The 20,071-nt window shown below is 42.0% G+C and overlaps 1 protein-coding gene across 2 annotated transcripts; it reads right to left on the bottom strand.

The window, feature by feature from the left end:
- Nucleotides 1–1,300: 1,300 nt before the first annotated feature.
- On the bottom strand, nucleotides 1,301–19,805 carry LOC143134048 (G-protein coupled receptor 35-like). 2 transcript variants are annotated; one of them, XM_076294110.1, is made up of 2 exons: nucleotides 19,469–19,805; nucleotides 1,301–4,395 (listed from the first exon to the last, which is right to left on the bottom strand). In XM_076294110.1, the coding sequence occupies exons 1-2, from the start codon at nucleotides 19,469–19,471 to the stop codon at nucleotides 3,397–3,399; spliced, it is 1,002 nt and encodes a 333-aa protein (XP_076150225.1). In that variant the 5' UTR covers nucleotides 19,472–19,805; the 3' UTR covers nucleotides 1,301–3,396. The 2 variants fall into 2 exon arrangements, 1 of the variants encoding a protein (XP_076150225.1); XR_012988589.1 differs by having other exon boundaries at nucleotides 4,320–4,638.
- Between the last annotated feature and the right edge of the window lie 266 nt (nucleotides 19,806–20,071).

Genomic DNA, 20,071 nt, shown 5'->3' with positions numbered 1-20,071 from the left:
ATACTTACTTATACTTACATTCAAGCCAGACAGATTGACTTATTGTAATGTATTTCAGAACCGGATATTTAGATCATAGGATGTAGACCATCATATTCTACAACAAAGAATTTAAAAAATAATAAAATTAGCTGTTAGAAAAGAGTTCTTCATATTTCTTACTCTTGATGTCAGATAAAACTGTTGTATTATAATAGGGGTTTTGCAATAGCATCTGAACATGTTTATGACATACAGAAGTTGCCTTCTATGTTAACATGAGAGAACAAAGTGAAATACTCTGTTCATCCATTCTGTGTCATGAGAACTATTTATCTAGAAATTATTAGGAACCTCCACACTGCAAACCAAATGATTAAATTTGACATCATTTGTACTGAATATTTTTCTAGAATAAAATGATACATACTATACATTTAATAAATGACCATAAAAATAAAAATAACACACTTGGACACATGCATGCCATTGACCCTATATATTAAGATACAGTACAGTATGGTGTGCACAGGTGGCTGAGAAAATGCATTACAGTGCATCTTGCAGTGCAGTCCAGAGTGCCTAAAATGGTCATGGCTTAAAGCGTTCCTCAGTCCCTGTACTGAATCATTCTGTACATGGCTCGACGTATGATGGTGCCCACAGGCTCCCTACTTCTGTATAAGTCGAGTCGGTTGGGTGGTCATAACAGGCCGTCACTGTACAGGTTACACTACACATTTACCTTAGACTCAAACATGGCCTCCATTAACAGACTTAAACATGGTCCTGCATTAACAGACTGCATCTCAGATCCTTATGTGTTACAGAAGTAACAGAATACAACTGTATTTAAATACAGCAACTGTAACTGTATTTAAATACAGTTATAATTGAAATGGTTGGTATTCAGAATACAGTTACACTGATACATTTCAGGAATTGCATTTTAAATCATTATAACATGTACAGTAGGCCAAGGCTCTTCCCTATTCAAATTCAAATATTCTTAACCACACCATGTAGCCTATGTATTTCTATTTCTCAGGTGGCTCCTTTCTTTCCCCCTCTCTGTTAATATTGATAGCCTAAAAGAAAAACCTCTCAGGGAAGGTAAAATGTCAAATTAGTTTTGTTGTAGTGCAGTAGGGCCTATATCCAGCCCATGTTTTGGGCCAGTATAGGTTCTCGTTTCTTGAGTGTTCTGCAGTGTTCTGCAGAAAGGCATATAACTCCCCTTGTGCTGTTGAAATTCATAAAAAAAAAGATATTTGTATACTTTGTTTGGGATTTGGTAGCCTATGTGCAGACTGATGGTAATTTTGATACCATAGATTTAATAGAGACCCAGTCAGACCAATAGTATGAAAAATCAGGAACAGAGTTTATTTACAATGATGCGCATCAAGGGAGAGACAGCATGACTTCACCTAAAGATCCATCAGCTGCTCTAACTAGACAAGGAAATAGTTAGAGTTTAAGTATCCTTCCAGGCTGACGGGAGATGGCGTTGGTCATCCCATCTCACGTGGACTACACTGAATCAGACCCTGATTAGTGGCAGTCTGGCAATCCGGAGCAGATAGCTACTGACGCAGCCATGCAGAACAGTGAAACACTGCAAAGTCATAATATTCCTGCTTATCTCTAAACACAGTCACACAGAGATATACACAGGGACAGATATCATACAGTCATTACATAGAATCATACTTTTAGTATCAAAGTGACCCACTAATGAGAAATGCAGAACATTAAACCACATATTGGAATATTGGACATAATGTTCTAATCCACTTTCTCTCAAGACAAAACACAAAAAACGACAAAATCAATTTTAGGGCATGTATTCTGTAATTTGTCGCGGAATACATTTTAAAAGTAACCTTCCAAACATTATATTTGCTAGAACTGTAAACTGTAATCTTGAGGGTACACCAATTGGCTTTTAATGTATTTGTTTAGTGGTTATTCACTACAGCCTTTACACACAGTGAATGCACTGACAGCTTGCTTTCACCACATGTGACTTTGTTTAGTGGCACATGTGCATGTTTAATAATCAATCTCTTTTGGAGCCAAGGAGTTGCCATAGTTTCAACTGTTTTAAATATTATTTTAAAGTGTGTTGCATATCCCTGCATAAAAAAAGGGGAAAGGCATTTTGCATGTTCCATTGCCCCATGTTTGTGGGTGTTGCACAGAAAATGCAAATAAACAAAGAAATGTGAAAGACACACCAGACTTCATTTCCAGTAGAGGGCGATAACAGTCCATCTATAAACACAGGAAGTGCCGAAGAAGCTACTGTATGGGTTTGCATTATTCCAACATTATTTTGGCATGAGAGTAACATTCATCACAAAAAATATGTACATATCACTATACACTCTTTTTCCAATGATGTAGATTTGATTATGCCTTGGGTGTACTGTGGAGTGGGTAAGACTGTTTAGTGGCAGGCTAATCATGTAGGCCTACCGCTGACTTGCGCTAGCCTAGTAACAGCGAACTCTGCAATTAGAAGGACTGGATGAAACATGTTGAAAACGGTCTCCACTGATAAATATCACACTGGCTAACTTGGTCCAAAATTCCGAACTACCCCTTTCACACATACATTTATGTATTTCCACATCTCATAGATATTCGAATCCGAATAGCAAACATACAGTACATACAAAACATTTATATACATTCATACATGTAAAGTGAATATCTACAGTATAGGGGGGCTAACAGAAAACCAACAACATCAGAGTGAGTTCAGTCTGTTAGTCATAACATCTAGTAAGAAAGCTTGAATTGGGCCAGGACTGGGTGTGTAAAAGTGAAAGGATCAAGCTTTGAAACACATAATTTCATTCATTGTAATAGACCTCTGAAGTTCGCCTACAAAAAAGCTACCCTGTTTGCCCATTTAACAACATAGGCCAGCTTAAAGCAGAACCATGGGGGCAGTGGGGAGCTACTGTCAGTTTCAGTTTAGCTACTGTCAGTTTCAGTTTTGATGCCCCCACGGGTCTGCTTAAGCTGCTTGTCCATAACTTGGCCTATGTTATCCCAAATTGTCTCATTCTTTTTCCTAAGGGGTGCATGTGGTGAGCTTGAACAACAGGACTATGTGTACATTTACACTGAACTTACACTTTAATGCAAGTTGCATCTGGGGTGGCAAAAATCAAACCGCCTTCACAAACCGGAGATCACAGTATCCACTCGAAGGCAGAGGACAAAAGTGTGTTCAGGAAAACGTCTGCATTTCAGACTTTTTCATCCCTGTGAGAGTTTAACAGGTGTGACAATTCAAAATCTCCATGTTATTTTTGCCAGATACCGGATCTCAAAGATGGCAGCTTTTTTGTAGGCAAACTGCAGAGGTCTGTGGTAGCCAGCAAGAAGACAGTTGCTAGAAGTTTAGTAGGTGAAGTTCATCAAGTCAGTTGATGTTGCTCTGCCTCTAGTAGGTGATGCTGAATCCCTTTGAGACTCATCTTTTAAATATTGCCTCAACAAGAAGTAATATCCAAACGAATCAAGGCAACAGTTTGTGGTGGCAATCCATTCAGCCACCTCACGGAAGTTATGAATTAGGCCTTCCAGTGATGACCAACTTGTGCGGTTGACGTCGACCTTGTGGTACTCTACCAAACACATAGCCACATGGATAGGTGTGTAGCAAACAAAAAACACAATCCAATTGGCTGTTACAAGTCGAACAAATGTCTTCTTTAGCACAGAGACCTCCTTACCACTCTGATGCTCTCCTGATGTCTTCTTTTGCACAGAGGTCTCCTCACCACTCTGATGCTCTCCTGATGTACGCAGATTAATGCAAGAGGTCTGGATTGAACAGAAAGTCATAGTCACTAGTGGGAGGAGATAGCCCAATATCACCAACACCAAGAGGAATGTAAGAGAAAGCCTCTCCTCATCACGACGGCTGTAACATGTGCACAATTTTTCTGGAGTGTTGTTAGAGCCAAACACAAGGCATATAGACACCACTGTTACCCAGATGAGAGTGCAAACTAGCACAGCAATCCGTTTCTTGGTGCTCCGCTCTCGGGCCCAGAAGGGGAACCTGATGCTGAGGTAGCGGTGCACACTGATGCAGGTGACGGTGAAGATGCTGGCGTACATGTTGATGTAATGGATGGAGACCATGGCTGAGCAGAAGTCCGAGGGCTCCAGAGGGTGGTAGGCATCAAACACGCGTACAGGCAGGAAGAGCACCAGGGCGAGGTCGGCCAGGGCCAAGTTCAGTGTGTAGATGTGCGTGTCCATCCACTGACGGCGCTTCAGGAGGAGGACGGTCACTGCCGAGACGTTGAGCAGCAGGCCCAGCAGGAACACTGGGATGTAGAGCACCCGCTGGAAGTACTGGGGCTCATCTGCCCAGCTCTCATTACATGTCTACACACCAGCCAGGACCCAGAGCCAAGAGAGAAAGGGCAGAAAGAGTTGGTGTGAGAGAGTTAGTTATGGTAGAGCCAACCGTTTTTGGTTGTTGCAGATGTTGTAATGCTTGTTTATATCAGGTTTATATCATGTATTCATTGACACAGAGAATCTTAGGAGAAGCATACCAACGACTGTCCCTGGCTTTGTCAAACTCTTTGGATTCCTGTTGGATTCCACTCATGTTGCTGACTGCACCTTAAAAGGAACAGCCTGTTGTAGTATGTTACTAACAGTAATAATAAACTGTAAGAGTTTAACACCACTATTGGTTCCTCATTTTTATTATCTGTAGAAAGAAGAGTGTGAGTCTTCTTCCTGTGCAGTCATTAGACAGATAGATAGATAGATAGATAGATAGATACTTTATTGATCCCCAAGATTTAGCACTGCACTAGAGACCAGGTGCCAGAGGATCACTGAAGTCTCTCTTGAAGCTTCTAAAGGAAGATTCTAAAGTCATAGTCTACTGGCAACTGAAATGAATATTATTTCAACTTCACTCAGTCATCTTGCTGCTTTGACTTATTATACTCAAACTTGAAACTACAGATTGACATAAACTAACTCAGTAAACACAACACACTGATTTGAATGGGTAATTCCTATAAGACCAGTGACCTATGGTCATTTGGTCAACCCTAACTTTAATCACTCCTTTGCCAAGGAGTGATTTTATCAAGATGACCTTTGGTGTGAGCAGAATAACCAATGACTGAATGTCACTGTGAGAGCCTCCTCACAGCCAAGGGCACATGAAGGCAGGGTGATTTCAGGACAAGGTCGGCCTGGGCCAAGTACTGACAGGGAACCCTCATAACATAATGACCAAGATTAGTATTAATGGGGTAGCCGATATTGTATTCTTTCACAAAGCCTGATCCTTTAACCAACACCCAGGTTCTCCACCACCAGCCCCCCTGCTCCTCAAGTCGATAGCCAAACCATCGAAAGAGTGGAAGAGGGTAAATACCTTGGCTCAATCACTGACGATGAGCTGATATTTAAAAACAACACCGACCATATATTTAGGAAGTGTTAGCAACATCTGTACTTCCTCCATAAGCTACGACAACTGCAAGTCAAGAAAGCAATTTTACAAGCTTTTCACAACTGCTTCATTCAATCCACGCTCACCTTTGACATCCTGGCATGTTTGGATCCCTGAGTGAGTTGAACAAACGCCCTTTCAACAGAGTAATTAGGATGAGTGCTAAGATCATTGGACAACCCCAGATCACCCTTGCAGCCATATTTGAGAAACAAGCCATCAGGAAATGCAGGCTCATGGCATCCGACTCCACTCACAACCTCAATGACCAATATGAACTAATAGCCAGTCCCTACCTTTAAAATCTAAATGAGCCATGGTCACCTTCGTGCTTCCATTAGATTGCTAACACCTACTGTCAATAGAGGCAAAATGAGATGAGTTTGGTCTTTTAAAATACTCTTTCTTTACACTTACAAAGGTAAAAATACTTCAGTTTGTCTGCAGAAACCCTCTTCAAAGTAATATAGACAGGTACAAGTAATGATTTTTTGAGCTTACACTCTTTGGGCTCTATCTTGCACTCTAGCGCAATTGACTTTGCGCAAATCGCTTTGTGGGCGGATCTTGGGCGCTGTTTCTATTTTACCTACGGGATAATGACTGTTGCGCCCGACGCAAATCTAAAATGGGGTGGTCTGTAGTAGCTACATTACTCATGGGTGTGGTTTGGGTGTAACGTGCAATAAACCAATCAGAGCGTCATCTCACATTCCCTTTAACAACAGGCACGCTTGTTCCATAGTGGATTGCTATTATGATGGCGGATTTGCCAGGCGCAGCCAGGAATGGTTCACAGCGCTATAGTCAGTTGGGAACAGTTAGCTATTGATTTTTCCTCTTGACAAAATGTAATACAGAAATGTCACTTTCCGATGTTTTGGGATCACTCTCACTGAATCACGAGGTTATGAATGCATGGTGATATTTTTGCAATGTAATCTAACATTACCTCACTATAGACAATGCAGATCTGTCAGATAAGCTCTCCTCTAAGCGATTGTCAGAGCCGGACAGTAACGGAGTACATTTACTTGAGTACAGTACTTGAGTACAATTTTGAGGGATCTGTACTTTACTCGAGTATCATTTTTGGGGAGTACTCATGACTTTACTCAAGTATATTTGAGAGGCAAATATTGTACTCTTTACTCCACTACATTTCTATCCATAACCGTGAGTAATAAAGGAAAAAAGAAAAATCTCGGAAACCCTCAATTTGTTGTTTACCTCTCAAACGTGATTGGATTGTGCAGGCGCCACTGATTGGGACATCAGCAATCACCTTCAGCTTTCCGCCAAAGTCAACTCCATGGTTAGATTTAGATAAGAGACGAAACCATGGACGAAACAATGGATGAAGACCCAGCAGGTCCATCCCTGGAATGTGCCAAGCTGTGGCCCCACCTTGCCAGACTATTTCAATTTTCTGAACAAGTTAATGATAGTTTTCGCTTCAAGTGTTTCCATTACAACAGTGTTTTTCAACCACTGTGCCGGGGCACACTAGTGTGCCGTGAGAGATCATCAGGTGTGCCGCAGAAAATTACCCAAATGTCACTCACTGGCCCAAAAAAGCAACTGTTGCATCAAAGAATTTATAACCACATGCTCTCATTGATTGTATGATTGCACTATTTGTGGTATGCAGGCATTGTACAATGGGGGCCCCATATTCAGTATTCACAGAATCATCACATATCCAACAATTAAATTAGATATATTCACCTACAAATGAAACAGAGGGCGCTTGTTTTATTGAGCAGGTCTTGAATAGAAGCCATAATAAGGCCATATCTGTGTATTATTTGAAATTTTAGGCTATGGTATGTTTATTTTTTCTTCACATAGGATGTTAGTGTGCCGTGGGACATTTTAAGTGTCAAAAGTGTGCCGTGGCACAAAAAGGTTGAAAAACACTGCATTACAAAATAGTATTTTGTATTTGAAATACGTATTTTAAATACATGTATTAGAAATACTGCCCATCCCTGGCAACATGGTAAAAAAAATGAAAATGACTTGATTTTACTTTCAATTCCTTTTACATTCTCCAAGGTATTAACATTAAATTGTTTCATAACTCCATGTAGGATGTTTCTGTACATAAATGTAAGCACTGTGGCAGTAGTAATGCAATGTTTAGAAAATGTACTCTTGTACTCTTGATACTCAAGTACTTTTAAAAACAAGTACTTTAGTACTTTTACTTAAGTAGACATCTGACTGTTGTACTTTTACTTGTACTTGAGTAAAATTTAGCAAAGGGTATCTGTACTTTTACTCAAGTAATGAAGCTGTGTACTCTGTCCGCCTCTGGCGATTGTTGAGTGTTCTCAGCGTCACAGGTTGGCTTCGATGTGAGTGGTTGAAGTAGCACGTCAATAGATACGGAAGTTACCAAATATAGTGTTTTCCCCCATAAAGGACCTTCACAGTTATAAATGCCCAGTTTTAGGGTCTGGGCCTTTTGCTTTTGATGCTTGCTGTACATATCCCCTTACAGTTCAGTTCAGTACAGTTCAGTTATTGTAGGCTAAGTGCAGTAGCCTAGTATTTTTTATGTGTCCATAATAGGCCTACTGCATTCCCTGCATAACAACTGTAGGCTAAATATTTCCTCCAAAACTGTGGTTTTAATACTCAGAAATCTGCAGTTTGGCACTTGTAATGCAATTGTTTTTTGTAAGGGTCTGATTGTGCTAGTAGCCTATACTGGCTGAGGCTGACTGTTCTTCACCTGTGTCTGTAGGGTGCTTGCCAAAGACATAGAGTAGCTCTACTGAACTGGCTGTCCTGATTCCCTTCAATATTTTTTTCAAACGTGGACTAATCATTTTAATACTTCATATAGGTCTAATGCATCTATTGCCCATGCAGCTTTTCAAAGTTAATAGCCTACATTAGGCTACTTTCCATTTTGCATAGCCTACGTTCAGTTGTAGGCCATGTAAACCAATTAAAGCTTGACTGAAATATTGTAAACATGTACTTTTATAACGTATGGGAAGAGTGAACCAGTTTCGACAGGTTCTCGCATGTTTCTGCTGAAAAACTGATAGTTTCATCCTGAGCTGCACGTTATCATGAGCGCAAAGATGAGTTTTTTTTTTTTTTTTTTAATAGTCGCCCTCAAAAAACGGGACATGAAACTTTGCGAAGTACCATGACTGGGAAAGGGTGGCAAGCAAGGCGCAGACAGATCAGGGGATTCACTTCCCTGTTAGGTAGGCCTAAGCTAGGCCAGCAACACGCGCTGGGGAGATGCGTGTAGACATCTAACCATGGAACGAACAGAAGTTTACCCGACTGCTGTTCCCGCCATGGAGATATTTTATATAACTGGAGAGAGTGACTAAGCCCCGCCCCCATTCATTTCAATGGCCCATGCTAGGCTAGCTACTTATGCCAAAAAAGTTTGAAATTGACCGCAGCCATCTTTATGAAAATGGCGTTTCATGGGTGTTCGTTTCTGGCAGCAGCTAGAATTAGCCTATTAGATTCCACGTTACAGACAGAGACAACGTCAGGTACAACGGTATGTCGTTGATGAAGATTGGACATTCCCTCAGAGGAAAATAATTTGTTCGGGAACGCGCTTCACTTCACCTCGTTATAAGCGCAAATTTATTTCATTGGTTGGGATAACATTTTGGGAATGGTGGTAGAAGTTTGCCCTGTGTCTTAAGTCATAGGTTATTTAATGTGATGTTCATATGTGATAATAAACAATGCGAATCCAGGGTTTTCCGCAGCACTTTGCAGTCAAGGCAAAACCAGCCTGCCGCCTTAACGTCGTCAAAAAAAACCGTGACCAACGCCAATCTCCCTTCTCCGCAGAACCATTAAAAAATAAGAAGAAACGTGTCATGAATCGAAAAATGATCAGATTTTATAATATTTACATATGTGATATGCCTCCGAATCAGACCTAGTGAGCGGAGCTGAGCGGTGCAAATATCTCGCTCCTTATTCTCAAGAATCAGTCAAATCGCGAGCAGCCACAGCTCCGTTTAATTGTCAGGTGTGATGAAATGCGATCATATTCCACTTTTTATGTCATAAACGTTGCAGGCCTATGGAAAGGTTTAGTGGTAGGGTTGTCCGATGATCAAGTTGTTGCTTCAATTTGTGTTTTAATTTATGCGATGCACTGATGCTGGGTTCATCCGTTTGGCGCAAGTTTAAAATATTTAGCCGACTGCGTAATTTGTCATTTTCGTTCTTTTGGCAATGAATCCCGACTGATCCCTTTAGTTAACATTGCCAAGCTTGTTTGTTGTTGCACTATCAGTGTTGCAGTCTTTTAAAATAAATGTTCTGAGTGAAATAGGCTATATATTGCCGTTGCTCTTATGGGACCGGGGAGCTAAATTGACCTGAAGCGAATTTGACCGGAGAAGCGGCCGAGTAAACAGCCACATGCTCTCAGCACAGTGTTGACTTGCGCGTCTAATCGGACGCCCAAGACTGACAATAGACGGGCCTAGGCCCGTCCAGGCCCATCCGTGCCTACGCGTATGCTTTCTAAATTATTTAGCTAACTCCATCCCCATCAACGAACTTAGGCTATATGGCCAATATCTTTGAAATTTAATGGTCTTGGTTTTATTAGTGGGCATGCCTCAGACTCGTGGTGTGAGCGGTATGGGAGCGGAACAGAGCGGCCACTCCGGCCTCTAAATTAAAAAGCGCTCCGCGCTCAAATTCCATCCATATTACACAAAACTATAAAATGATCTAAACTTCATTCACTCTCTGTGTATAGATCAGGACAGACTTGCGGAACAGGCTGCAGGTCAACAGTCTGACAGCCTGCATGAAGATAAGCATTAATGGTCCAATAGTAAAAAATAGTGCAATTACCAAAGGGCCCTTGAAATGATCTTTTTAAAGCCAAGGAGGATGGCTTGTAACAATGCCAGCTGTTGTCAGCTCTGCCATAAGTAGTGACTGATCACATTTGCACATTTTGTTGTTTTGCACTTTCTTTTGCACTTGTTCTATAGTTTGTAATAATTGCACAAATTACACAAATATTTTGAAATATTTGTATACTGTTGTATAGTTTGTTTGGTGTTGTTACTTTGTTCTTTGTTAACTGTTATTTTGAGAAGCTGGTTATTTATTTAAAATTGTAGTGTTTAATAAATAATTGTTAAATATACAGAGTATAATCTGTAGTGTATCGCACAAACAAGACGCCAACACCCACACCCCCCCACCGACGGCAACCGATACAAGAACCCCCCCCCCCCCGCTCGGATGGCAACCGATACCAGACCCCCCCCCACACACACACACACACACACCCACCCGAGACCTACGACCAGTGTTGGGAGTAACGGCGTTTAAGTATAACGGCGTTACTAACGGCGTTGATTTGTCAATAACGGAGTAATCTAATTAATTACTTTTTACAACGTTACAACGCCGTTAACGTTACTGGACGTTAAATGCGGTGCGTTACTTACTTTGCATTGATTAAATAAACTGTGTAATCCGAACGCACCCCTGGCTCACAGCTAGTGAGGAGGTGGGTTAATAACGACGTAAGCGATTGTGATTGGCTAAGGCAGAGTCATGTTTCATGATACCCAATCAGAGCCAGTGTTTTTACACACTTGCCAGCACACGCGCCACACACACACGCAACAGCTAAAGTAGGGATTCCATGAAACAGCAGAGGTCAGGAGCAATCCGATGAAAATTTTGCATTTTCAAGGTGGAGATATAAGCACTACTTCAAATTCATTGTGGTCAAAGGCAAGAACGTTCATGTAATGTGTAGGCTACATTATGTCCAGGAGCGAAGACTTTGTCGACATCCGTTGTGAGCAACTCTTATTTAATGAGGCATCTCACACACGCATCCAAGCTAGTGGCCAAAAACACCGATAGCCTATCTCCACCACAGATGATAGATAGCTCGCCATCCACTAGCAAAGAAGGACTCGGAGCAAAGTCCTCCAAGCAGCAAAAGCTAGATCTTTCTGCCTCACAACAAAAACCTATGACACAGGCTGAAGTCAACCGTAGGTCTGTCGATGTGCAATATCTTGAATTTCCCCTTGGGGATCAATAAAGTATCTATCTATCTAATAAATATTGAAAGTTATGTAGCCTACAAACACCTGTCTGTTCTACTAATTTCAACTGGCTTTTCAAAACTGCTCAAAAAATCCAAATTCTTTGACATATAGCAACTTTTTTTTTAACAGTAACGCAAATAGTTACTTTCCCTGGTAACGAGTTACTCTTATCATAGAGTAATTCAGTTACTAACTCAGTTACTTTTTGGAACAAGTAGTTAGTAACTATAACTGTGTATTAATGTAATGCTGAAGCTAGTGTAGGCTAGTGACTGCTGTGAATAGGGCAGCTGGCAACTAGGGAAAGACCTTGTGACAGCACGGAAAGACGGCTGACAGGAGGGAATAGACCCCGCCGGGGCTACAATGGGTTAGCAGCTCATTGTGGCAGTAGCCCAGGCTTCACTAAGCTATGGGCTGCACCCTACTAAGCTACAGTACGACATAATGAAAAAATACCCCTAGAGTCAGCGAGAGCAGGGGCGGAAGATGACTCACTTGTGATAGACATGGTTACTGACCCTGGAACGAATTTGATTACGAGTAAGGAAAACATGTTTGTGGAAGCCACTAGTTCAGAGAAAACTGAGGAAAAAGCTGCAGATGTGTGTGTGTGGTTGGCAGAAGGTTACAAGTCTAAAGGGCCTGAAAATTCATCAAGGGAAAAAGAAGTGCTTGGTAGAGGGAACACAGGGTCCCCGCATTGATAGCTATTTCTTAAGAAGTGCATCAAGTCAGTCGGTTGAAGTCCAGCGACAGGAAGAAACCCACAGTTCGCAGGACATCAGTACCCCTGTTGTTGAGGTAAGTTCTAGCACTGAGGCAGAGAGAGAGGCCAGTCAGCCAAGGAGGGAGAAGATTAATGGTCATAGGCCTGGGGTTAGATGGCCAGGCGCAGCAGAATGTAGAATGTGGGAAGATGTTAATAGTGATTTGGTCAGTATCCTGGGTCAGCTCAAGGGGACGGCTGAAAGCAAATTAGAGAAAATGGGAGACATTATTTATAGCTATGGTAAGGAAAGATTTGGGACTATTGAGAGAAGGACAAAACGGCAACATGAGGTAGTCAAATCTAGGCGCCAGCAGGAGATAGATAAACTTATCAAGGAGAGGAGGCAGCTTAAGAAGCAGTGGAGAAAAGCTACAGATGATGAGAAGGAAGGTATTGACTGTCTACAGGCAGATGTGAGGGAGCGGTTAGTAGTGCTAAGAAGAGCTGAAAATATTAGGAAAAATAGGAAGAAGAAATCACGAGCCCGACTAGCATTCTATAAAGACCCATTTAAGTTTGTTAAGTCTTTATTCGTAATGCAGAAGAGTGGTAGTCTTTTTGAACCTAAGCAGAAGCTTGAGGAGTATTTAGAGGGAGTGCACAAAGATAGGGAGAGGTTCAGGGAGATGGTACTTCCTGCTGATATCCCACCTATTGGTGAATTAAGTAGCCAATGCGACGATAGTCCACCAAGGTGGAAAGAGGTGCAAGAAGTAATAAAACGTGCAAGGGCCTCTTCAGCCCCAGGACCTAATGGAGTGCCCTACCGGTTGTATAAGAGTGCACCAGATGTTTTAAGATTTTTATGGCAATTAATGAAGATAGTTTGGAAAAAGCAGAGTATTCCCAAGGCTTGGCGGAGGGCTGGGGGAATATTTATTCCCAAAGAAAAGGACGCAGTGGAGATTAATCAATTTAGGCCAGTTAGTCTACTGAATGTTGAAGGGAAGGTTTTCTTTAGTGTGGTGGCACGGAGACTGACAAATTACCTTGAAAGGAATAAACTAATTGATACCACGGTGCAAAAAGCTGGAATTCCTGGCTTCTCCGGGTGCTTAGAGCATACCAGCATGATTTGGCACCAAATTCAATTAGCAAAGCGTGAGAAGAGAGACCTGCACGTTGTGTTCTTGGATTTGGCTAATGCTTTTGGGTCTGTGCCGCATAGTCTGTTGTGGGAGGCCTTTGATTATTTCAGAATCCCAGGTAGCATTAAAAGCCTAGTAAAAGCATACTTTCTGGATATTCAATTATGTTTTACTACAGCTGATTACACCACAGGTTGGCAACAACTTGAGATAGGAATCATGGCCGGATGTACCATCTCCCCACTTGCTTTTACAATGGCAATGGAGGTCATTATTAGGGCCTCAAAATGGGTAGTGGGCGGGGAGAAGTTGCAGGGAGGGCCACGCCTCCCCCCGATTCGGGCTTTCATGGACGACATGACAACCTTGACGACAACCGTTCCATGCACCAACAGGTTGCTGGGTAAGTTAAATAGTAATCTGCAATGGGCCAGAATGAAGGTGAAACCAAGTAAGTCTAGGAGTCTCTCAATTATTAAAGGGAAGGTAACAGATAAGAAGTTTGCTATAAATAAGGAGGTGATTCCCACAGTTCTGGAGAAACCAGTGAAGAGCCTGGGAAGGTGGTATGATGCAAGCCTTAGTGATAAATCACAGGTTGAAGACTTGAGACAGGTCACTAGGCAAGGTATTGCAAAAATTGACAAGTCGGGGCTGCCAGGTAAGCTCAAGCTGTGGTGTTTGCAGTTTGGTTTGTTGCCTCGGCTAATGTGGCCATTGACAGTTTATGAAGTTCCTCTGTCAAAGGTAGAGAGGTTGGAAAAAATGATCAACTCCTTTGTCAGAAAATGGCTCGGAGTCCCACGCTGCTTAAGCAGTGTAGCCTTGTATGGGAAGGGTATTGTAGAGTTGCCAATATCTAGTCTGACAGAGGAATTTAAGTGTGCTAAGGCTAGATTGGAATTGACTCTTACTCAGTCCAAGGACCCAGTGGTGAGGAAAGTTGCACCCTCAGTTAATGCAGGGAGGAAGTGGAACCCAGAGCAGGCAGTTAAGCAAGCTCAATCAGCATTGAAGCATAGAGATATAATGGGCCATGTGCAGCACGGGCGGGGGGGTCTAGGGGTGGGTGCAAGTAAACCCTTGTGGAGTAAGGCTTCTGCAGGAGAAAAGAGGAAAATGGTAGTGGAGGAAATGCATAGACAGGAGGAGGCTGTAAGATGTACTAAGGCAGTGTCGCAGGCAAAACAAGGGCAGTGGGTGAACTGGGAAGGGGTGGAAAAAAGACAGATTAAATGGAAAGATCTATGGGGCATGGAAGCTAGTAAGATCAGATTTATGTTAGGTGCTACATATGATGTGCTCCCATCTCCCAAGAATTTAAGTCAATGGTTTGGTGAGGATGATAAATGCATACTTTGCTCGTGTGTGGGCAGTCTCCACCATATCCTATCAGGATGCAAGGTAAGTCTCACCCAGGGGCGGTATACGTGGCGTCATAACCAGGTATTGAAATGTGTGGCAGCGGCAATAGAGGATAAAAGAAGAGAAGTCAATTCATTAGCAGCTAGTAAAGGGGTAAGGCAAATTAACTTTGTACGTCAGGGGGATAAACCTTGTTCCGCGAAGGCCAGGTGCAAAACCGGCCAGTTGAAAAATGGGGCGGGCTGGGAAATGAAGGTTGATCTTGGCCAGCAGATGGCGGTACCTCCACATATAGTGAGTACTAAGCTACGTCCTGACGTAATTCTATGGTCGGATTCAGAGAAGATAGTTTACTTCATTGAACTCACTGTTCCTTGGGAAGACAGAGTGGAAGTGGCCAATGAGCTGAAGAGAGCTAAATATACTGAAATAGCAGAGGAGGCAGCTAAGCGAGGTTGGAGTGCACGATTAAGGCCTATTGAAATCGGTGCACGTGGGTTTGTGGCCAGATCTGCTATTGGCTTGCTGTCTGAATTGGGCATTTGTGGTCGAAGTCTAAGGCAGGTGGTTAGTAACATGTCCTTAGCAGCAGAACGGGCAAGCGAATGGTTGTGGGTAAGGAGAAGTTACCCTTCCTGGGGCGCAAGCTAAGGTAAGCTAACTGACTCATTTGTTTTGGTCGTGGGTAAGGAGAAGTTACCCTTCCTGGGGCGCAAGCTAAGGTAAGCTAACTGGCTCATTTGTTTTGTGTTTGTGATGGACTGTGCCTAGGTTGATGGTACTTGGCTAAGGTTCTTTATGGTTTATGGTTCAGTCCACATCAACGGGACGGACCGACCTAGCCAACTTAAACCATGCCTAGGTTGGTTAAGGGTATTTGGATGCTTGTTGTGGTAATATGGGGCAGCATGGGGCGTAAGCTAACTGCTAACTGCTGGCTAATTTGTTTTGTGTTTGGGATGGGGCCTAAGATAATGGGCTAAGCTAACTGGCTAATTTGTTTTGTGTTTGTGATGGGCTGTGCCTAGGGTGATGGTACTTGGCTAAGGTTCTTTATGGTTTATGGTTCAGTCCACATCAACGGGACGGACCGACCTAGCCAACTTAGACCATGCCTGGGCTGGTTAAGAGTATTTTGAGTATTGGATATTTCAATGTGGTAATATGGTGGTAGCATGGAGGGGAGTGTCTCCAGGACGCTGGTTTCACTGTTAAGCCTTCATGAGGTGTCGTGGGCCTAACTTAACGAAACATCGGTGAATGAGGGTGCCCACTTGATAACCCCAATGACATGCCGCATACTATATAGGCTACTGCTGTTGGATAGGCCATTTGCATTGTGCTTGTGACCATTTGTTGGCGGATTTGTGGGTAGTGTGCTTTTTAAAGTTAAACTTGAGCAGGGGCTTCTGAATGTGTTTTTACCTTGGATTTTGGCACAAGGGATTTTAACATCTAATCCTGTGTATTAATGTAACTAATTACTTTTTTAAAGTAACGTTCCCAACACTGCCTACGACCTACCACCTTGACTAACACATTTCCTGCGGGAAACCCTGGAATCAATATTGAGTCACTTATTAGGCTACACAAATAATGATTCCTAAATGCTATATTTGGACAGGTTGTAGGCCTATTACGCAATAGGCTATCCCAACGAAAATGACTATAATTAAGTAGACATGGGATGTAAGAAACTTGTGGATAGCTGGGATTTTTGCTGCACCCAGTGTTAATTTGCAGCTTGTTAAACCTAGGCTACATTTGCAGGCAGACGAAATGAAACTAACCCAAGTTAAACTTACCGATAGAAGCGCACATCCCTCGGGTATTGTGGTTCGAGCAGGCATTTCAAGAGTCTGCAACTGTTGTTGATATTTGGCTTTTGCCTCGACTGGAAGCCTGGCCATTTAAATCAAATCAAAGCCTAATCATGTCAGTGTTGCAAGAAAGCAACCTACATAAGTAATTGACATTTGTTTCGTTTTAAATCACTTGGGGAGACAGGTTACATGATCCAGACGTTGCGTTGTCATGGACTACAGTCTACGTTTTTAAAATAGTTTTCATACACAATGCAATGAGTAGGCTAATAATTGGATATAGGTCATTGCTATGCATCTGCTAAAATGTATGGTCATAGTCAGTTACCTTGTCAACCCACACATAAGGCAAATAATATCCTGATATGACAACATTTAAATTTTCTTTTAACCACAAAGTCCGGTATAATACAGCAGACATCCCAACCTGCAAAAAGTAATTTCAGGGAGCTATCACGAAGCCCCCCCCCCCCCCCCCAAAAAAAAAAATCTGAAAATACAGATTAATATGTTTGTTCAATAATGTCTAGTCAGTACACCAAATAAGGAAGATAGAAATTGTAAAAAATAAAATATGTACATTTTGGTAGTTTGGTCTTTTTTCTTGGTCTTTTCATGTAGCCTTGGCAATTAGCCATGTATAGGCCTGAATATAGAATATTATGAACATAAATTGGCACTAGTTAAACTCACCTCAACATGTCTTTTGCAATCATTTAACCTGCCATGGGCAACACTAAAGTCACTGTTACAAACAGTGCAGCGTGCAAGACTAGGTCTATCATTATATTTTACTCTTATGAGACAAGGGTACACTTTGAAATGGGTCTTACATTTTCCTTTTTTGGGGGGCACTGACTCCATGACGCTCCTGTTCCTAGATACACTGAACTGATTAAGTTCGGGAGAAAAGAGATAAAAAGCCCGCCTACACTGAAAACTGATTGGTTGATTTAGCAAAACAGGCCATTCAGGATGCTCTCTGTCTTGGATGCGCTCAGGCACACACGCACCACCCCTCTCTCTCTCCCCTGTCGTATGCGTGCTACACTCAGATGCACTCGCGATTTGAAGTCTAGGTCTCGCGTGCGCGCTTTGTCTAATTTGCGGGCGTCAGGGAGCTGCTGTTAATATGCGGGAGACTCCCGGAACTTCCGGGAGACTTGGGATGTCTGATACAGCCTAACCATGTAGGCACTAAAACAAGTATCAGTAGCTTAATCCAAGTAGGTAGTTATTTATTTGTAGTCTTCCAGAAATGCAAACCAACGTGGACGCGCGAGGACGCTTGTGCCCAACACTAAACTCGTGCATGAGCTGTCATCTACCAATCAGCATGTAAAACCTGGTGCCGGAAGTTTCAACCATGTAACGCCATGTTTTCAAAAATGTCAGTGGCCAAATGCCATGCTAAGTGGCTGAAGCTAACCCTTCAAATCCTGACCCCCTGGTTCCCGCTATTCATTCTCGTGAAGTTTCTTCCGTTTTTCATGCCCTGAATGCTAATTCGGTACATCTTCCTAATGTATGAGGCACTGTCGCTACAACAGTGTACATGTCTGTCACTAGCTTGACTCAAGGGGAGACGGGGGAGGGGGCCTTCATTAACTTGCGGGGCCCTACGCAACTTGCGTAGTGTGCGTATAGGGAGAACCGGCCCTGACCACTCCAATGGATCGATCCCAGATGGATGAGTGGAGCTAGGCGGAACGAAATTCATCTGGCGAGAGTCAGGTTAGTACCTTACCATCAGGCAACTCAACAACAAGAAACAGTTTCCAAGTTCACCTAACTTTCCAACTCTGCACAGTATCCCATTAACTGCATGACAGTAGGCTATTTACAATATTTTATGTAAAGTAGAGTTAAACACGTTATCATCAACTTAATGCACGCACAACTTTTGTTTGAGCAGGAGAGAGAATAACAATGAATGGACGCAGCAACTACAAAAATTGGCTTACAAAAAAAGGCTACTTGCTGCTTTCTTTTACTGTCTATGGTTGCTGTTAACAGCATAAGCTTATTTAAGCGAATTCACAAACTCAAGACTTTACGTTTTTAAGACATCTCTGTGTCCAGATAGGGACAACACATTCATTTTAAGAGTGTAGTTAATGGCTTAAAAGAGTGATTTACTTTGATGTAGGGAAGTGGCCCCCAAAGGCTATGCAATATGCTACTCAGTTGTAAATGTATATTCTGGTCTTACTCAAAGCCGCACTGATTCATGTTGTTTGGACCAAAACAAAAATGTACACTTGTCATCATCCAAAAATAGACCCGTGGCTGATGTTAGACCAGACTTTCCGTTTCAGGTGGAACATTTAAGCAGTCAGTGGCTGCTGAATATGAACTTGATTCAATGTACTCAAAAGTCCAAGGAAGTGCAACTACCTGAGCACGTTTCAGATCGTAATTTCTATTGTCTGTCAAATTGAGTCTTAACATAGTCTGCTGAATATGAACTTGATTCAAGAATGTGTTTACATTTATAAATAGAGTCCATATAAAAGTGAATACAAACAACAAGCACTCAGTATTTTACTAAGCACTAAGACAGGGGTTCCCAACCTTTTTTGGCAGGTGACCTTATTTTGTATTTTTGTGGCGACAAAAAAATCTGACAATATTCTGAATAATTTTCTTTTCCTTTTTTTGGACAAAAGGGAAAATTACACAAATGTAATCCCTCATGTTGATGAAATACGAAACACTAAACATACTGTAGTTTAAACGTGTCACATTTATCTTACAGTGCTCTAAATGTTTATCTTTTGTGTGACCTTGTAGAAATCTCTTGATATTAGATGTAAAACAGATAAATAAGAACATACCATTGCTTTGTTTGAAACGGATCACTATGCTTGCTGCTGAGAGACGAACAGTATGTAGCCTACATGTAGTCTTGTTAAATCATCTAAATGAGCTGAGGACAGCACTGTGGAAACTAAGAGAGAGCAGGTAAGCGTGACGACTGTAGGTGTCTCTATACTGATGCCGTGGGAGTAGAGGCAGTGCAGACACTGTGGTTTGTCAGAGACAGAACTATGCATTACCACAGTAATGTCTAACAGTGTGAGTATGGCCATGAGTCACGTACCTAAAGCACTGTTTGTTCTTCTCCTGCACTGCTACTGCACTGCTATTCGTTGATACTCAGAGGAAGTTCTAGCCAACCACCTCCACCTTATGAACTTATCTGTTTTCTGGGTCTGTTTTTTATTAGTTCCTGTTTTCGATGGGAAATAATAAATTCAAAATTTCACAATGAATTGATTTGATTCTGTCACAGTCAGAACCCTTTCTGCTCATTCTCTGCACAGAATGTCTTCCTGATGAGAGAACAAACTGTTCAATCACCTATTTATGTTGCCTTAAGTCATATATTGTGCAGCTGAACTTTGGTGTTTTGCTATTCCTTTCTAAATGAACTAGAA

This window comes from Alosa pseudoharengus, unplaced genomic scaffold, assembly GCF_046254945.1.
Source record: "Alosa pseudoharengus isolate Yale_2024_CS ecotype anadromous, Long Island Sound unplaced genomic scaffold, YU_APseudo_1.1 YU_APseudo_1.1_scf_2, whole genome shotgun sequence".
In the NCBI taxonomy this organism is placed as follows: Eukaryota; Metazoa; Chordata; class Actinopteri; order Clupeiformes; family Clupeidae; genus Alosa; species Alosa pseudoharengus.
The sequence above is the reverse complement of the archived record's forward strand: the minus strand, read 5'-3'. Positions and strand labels throughout refer to the sequence as shown.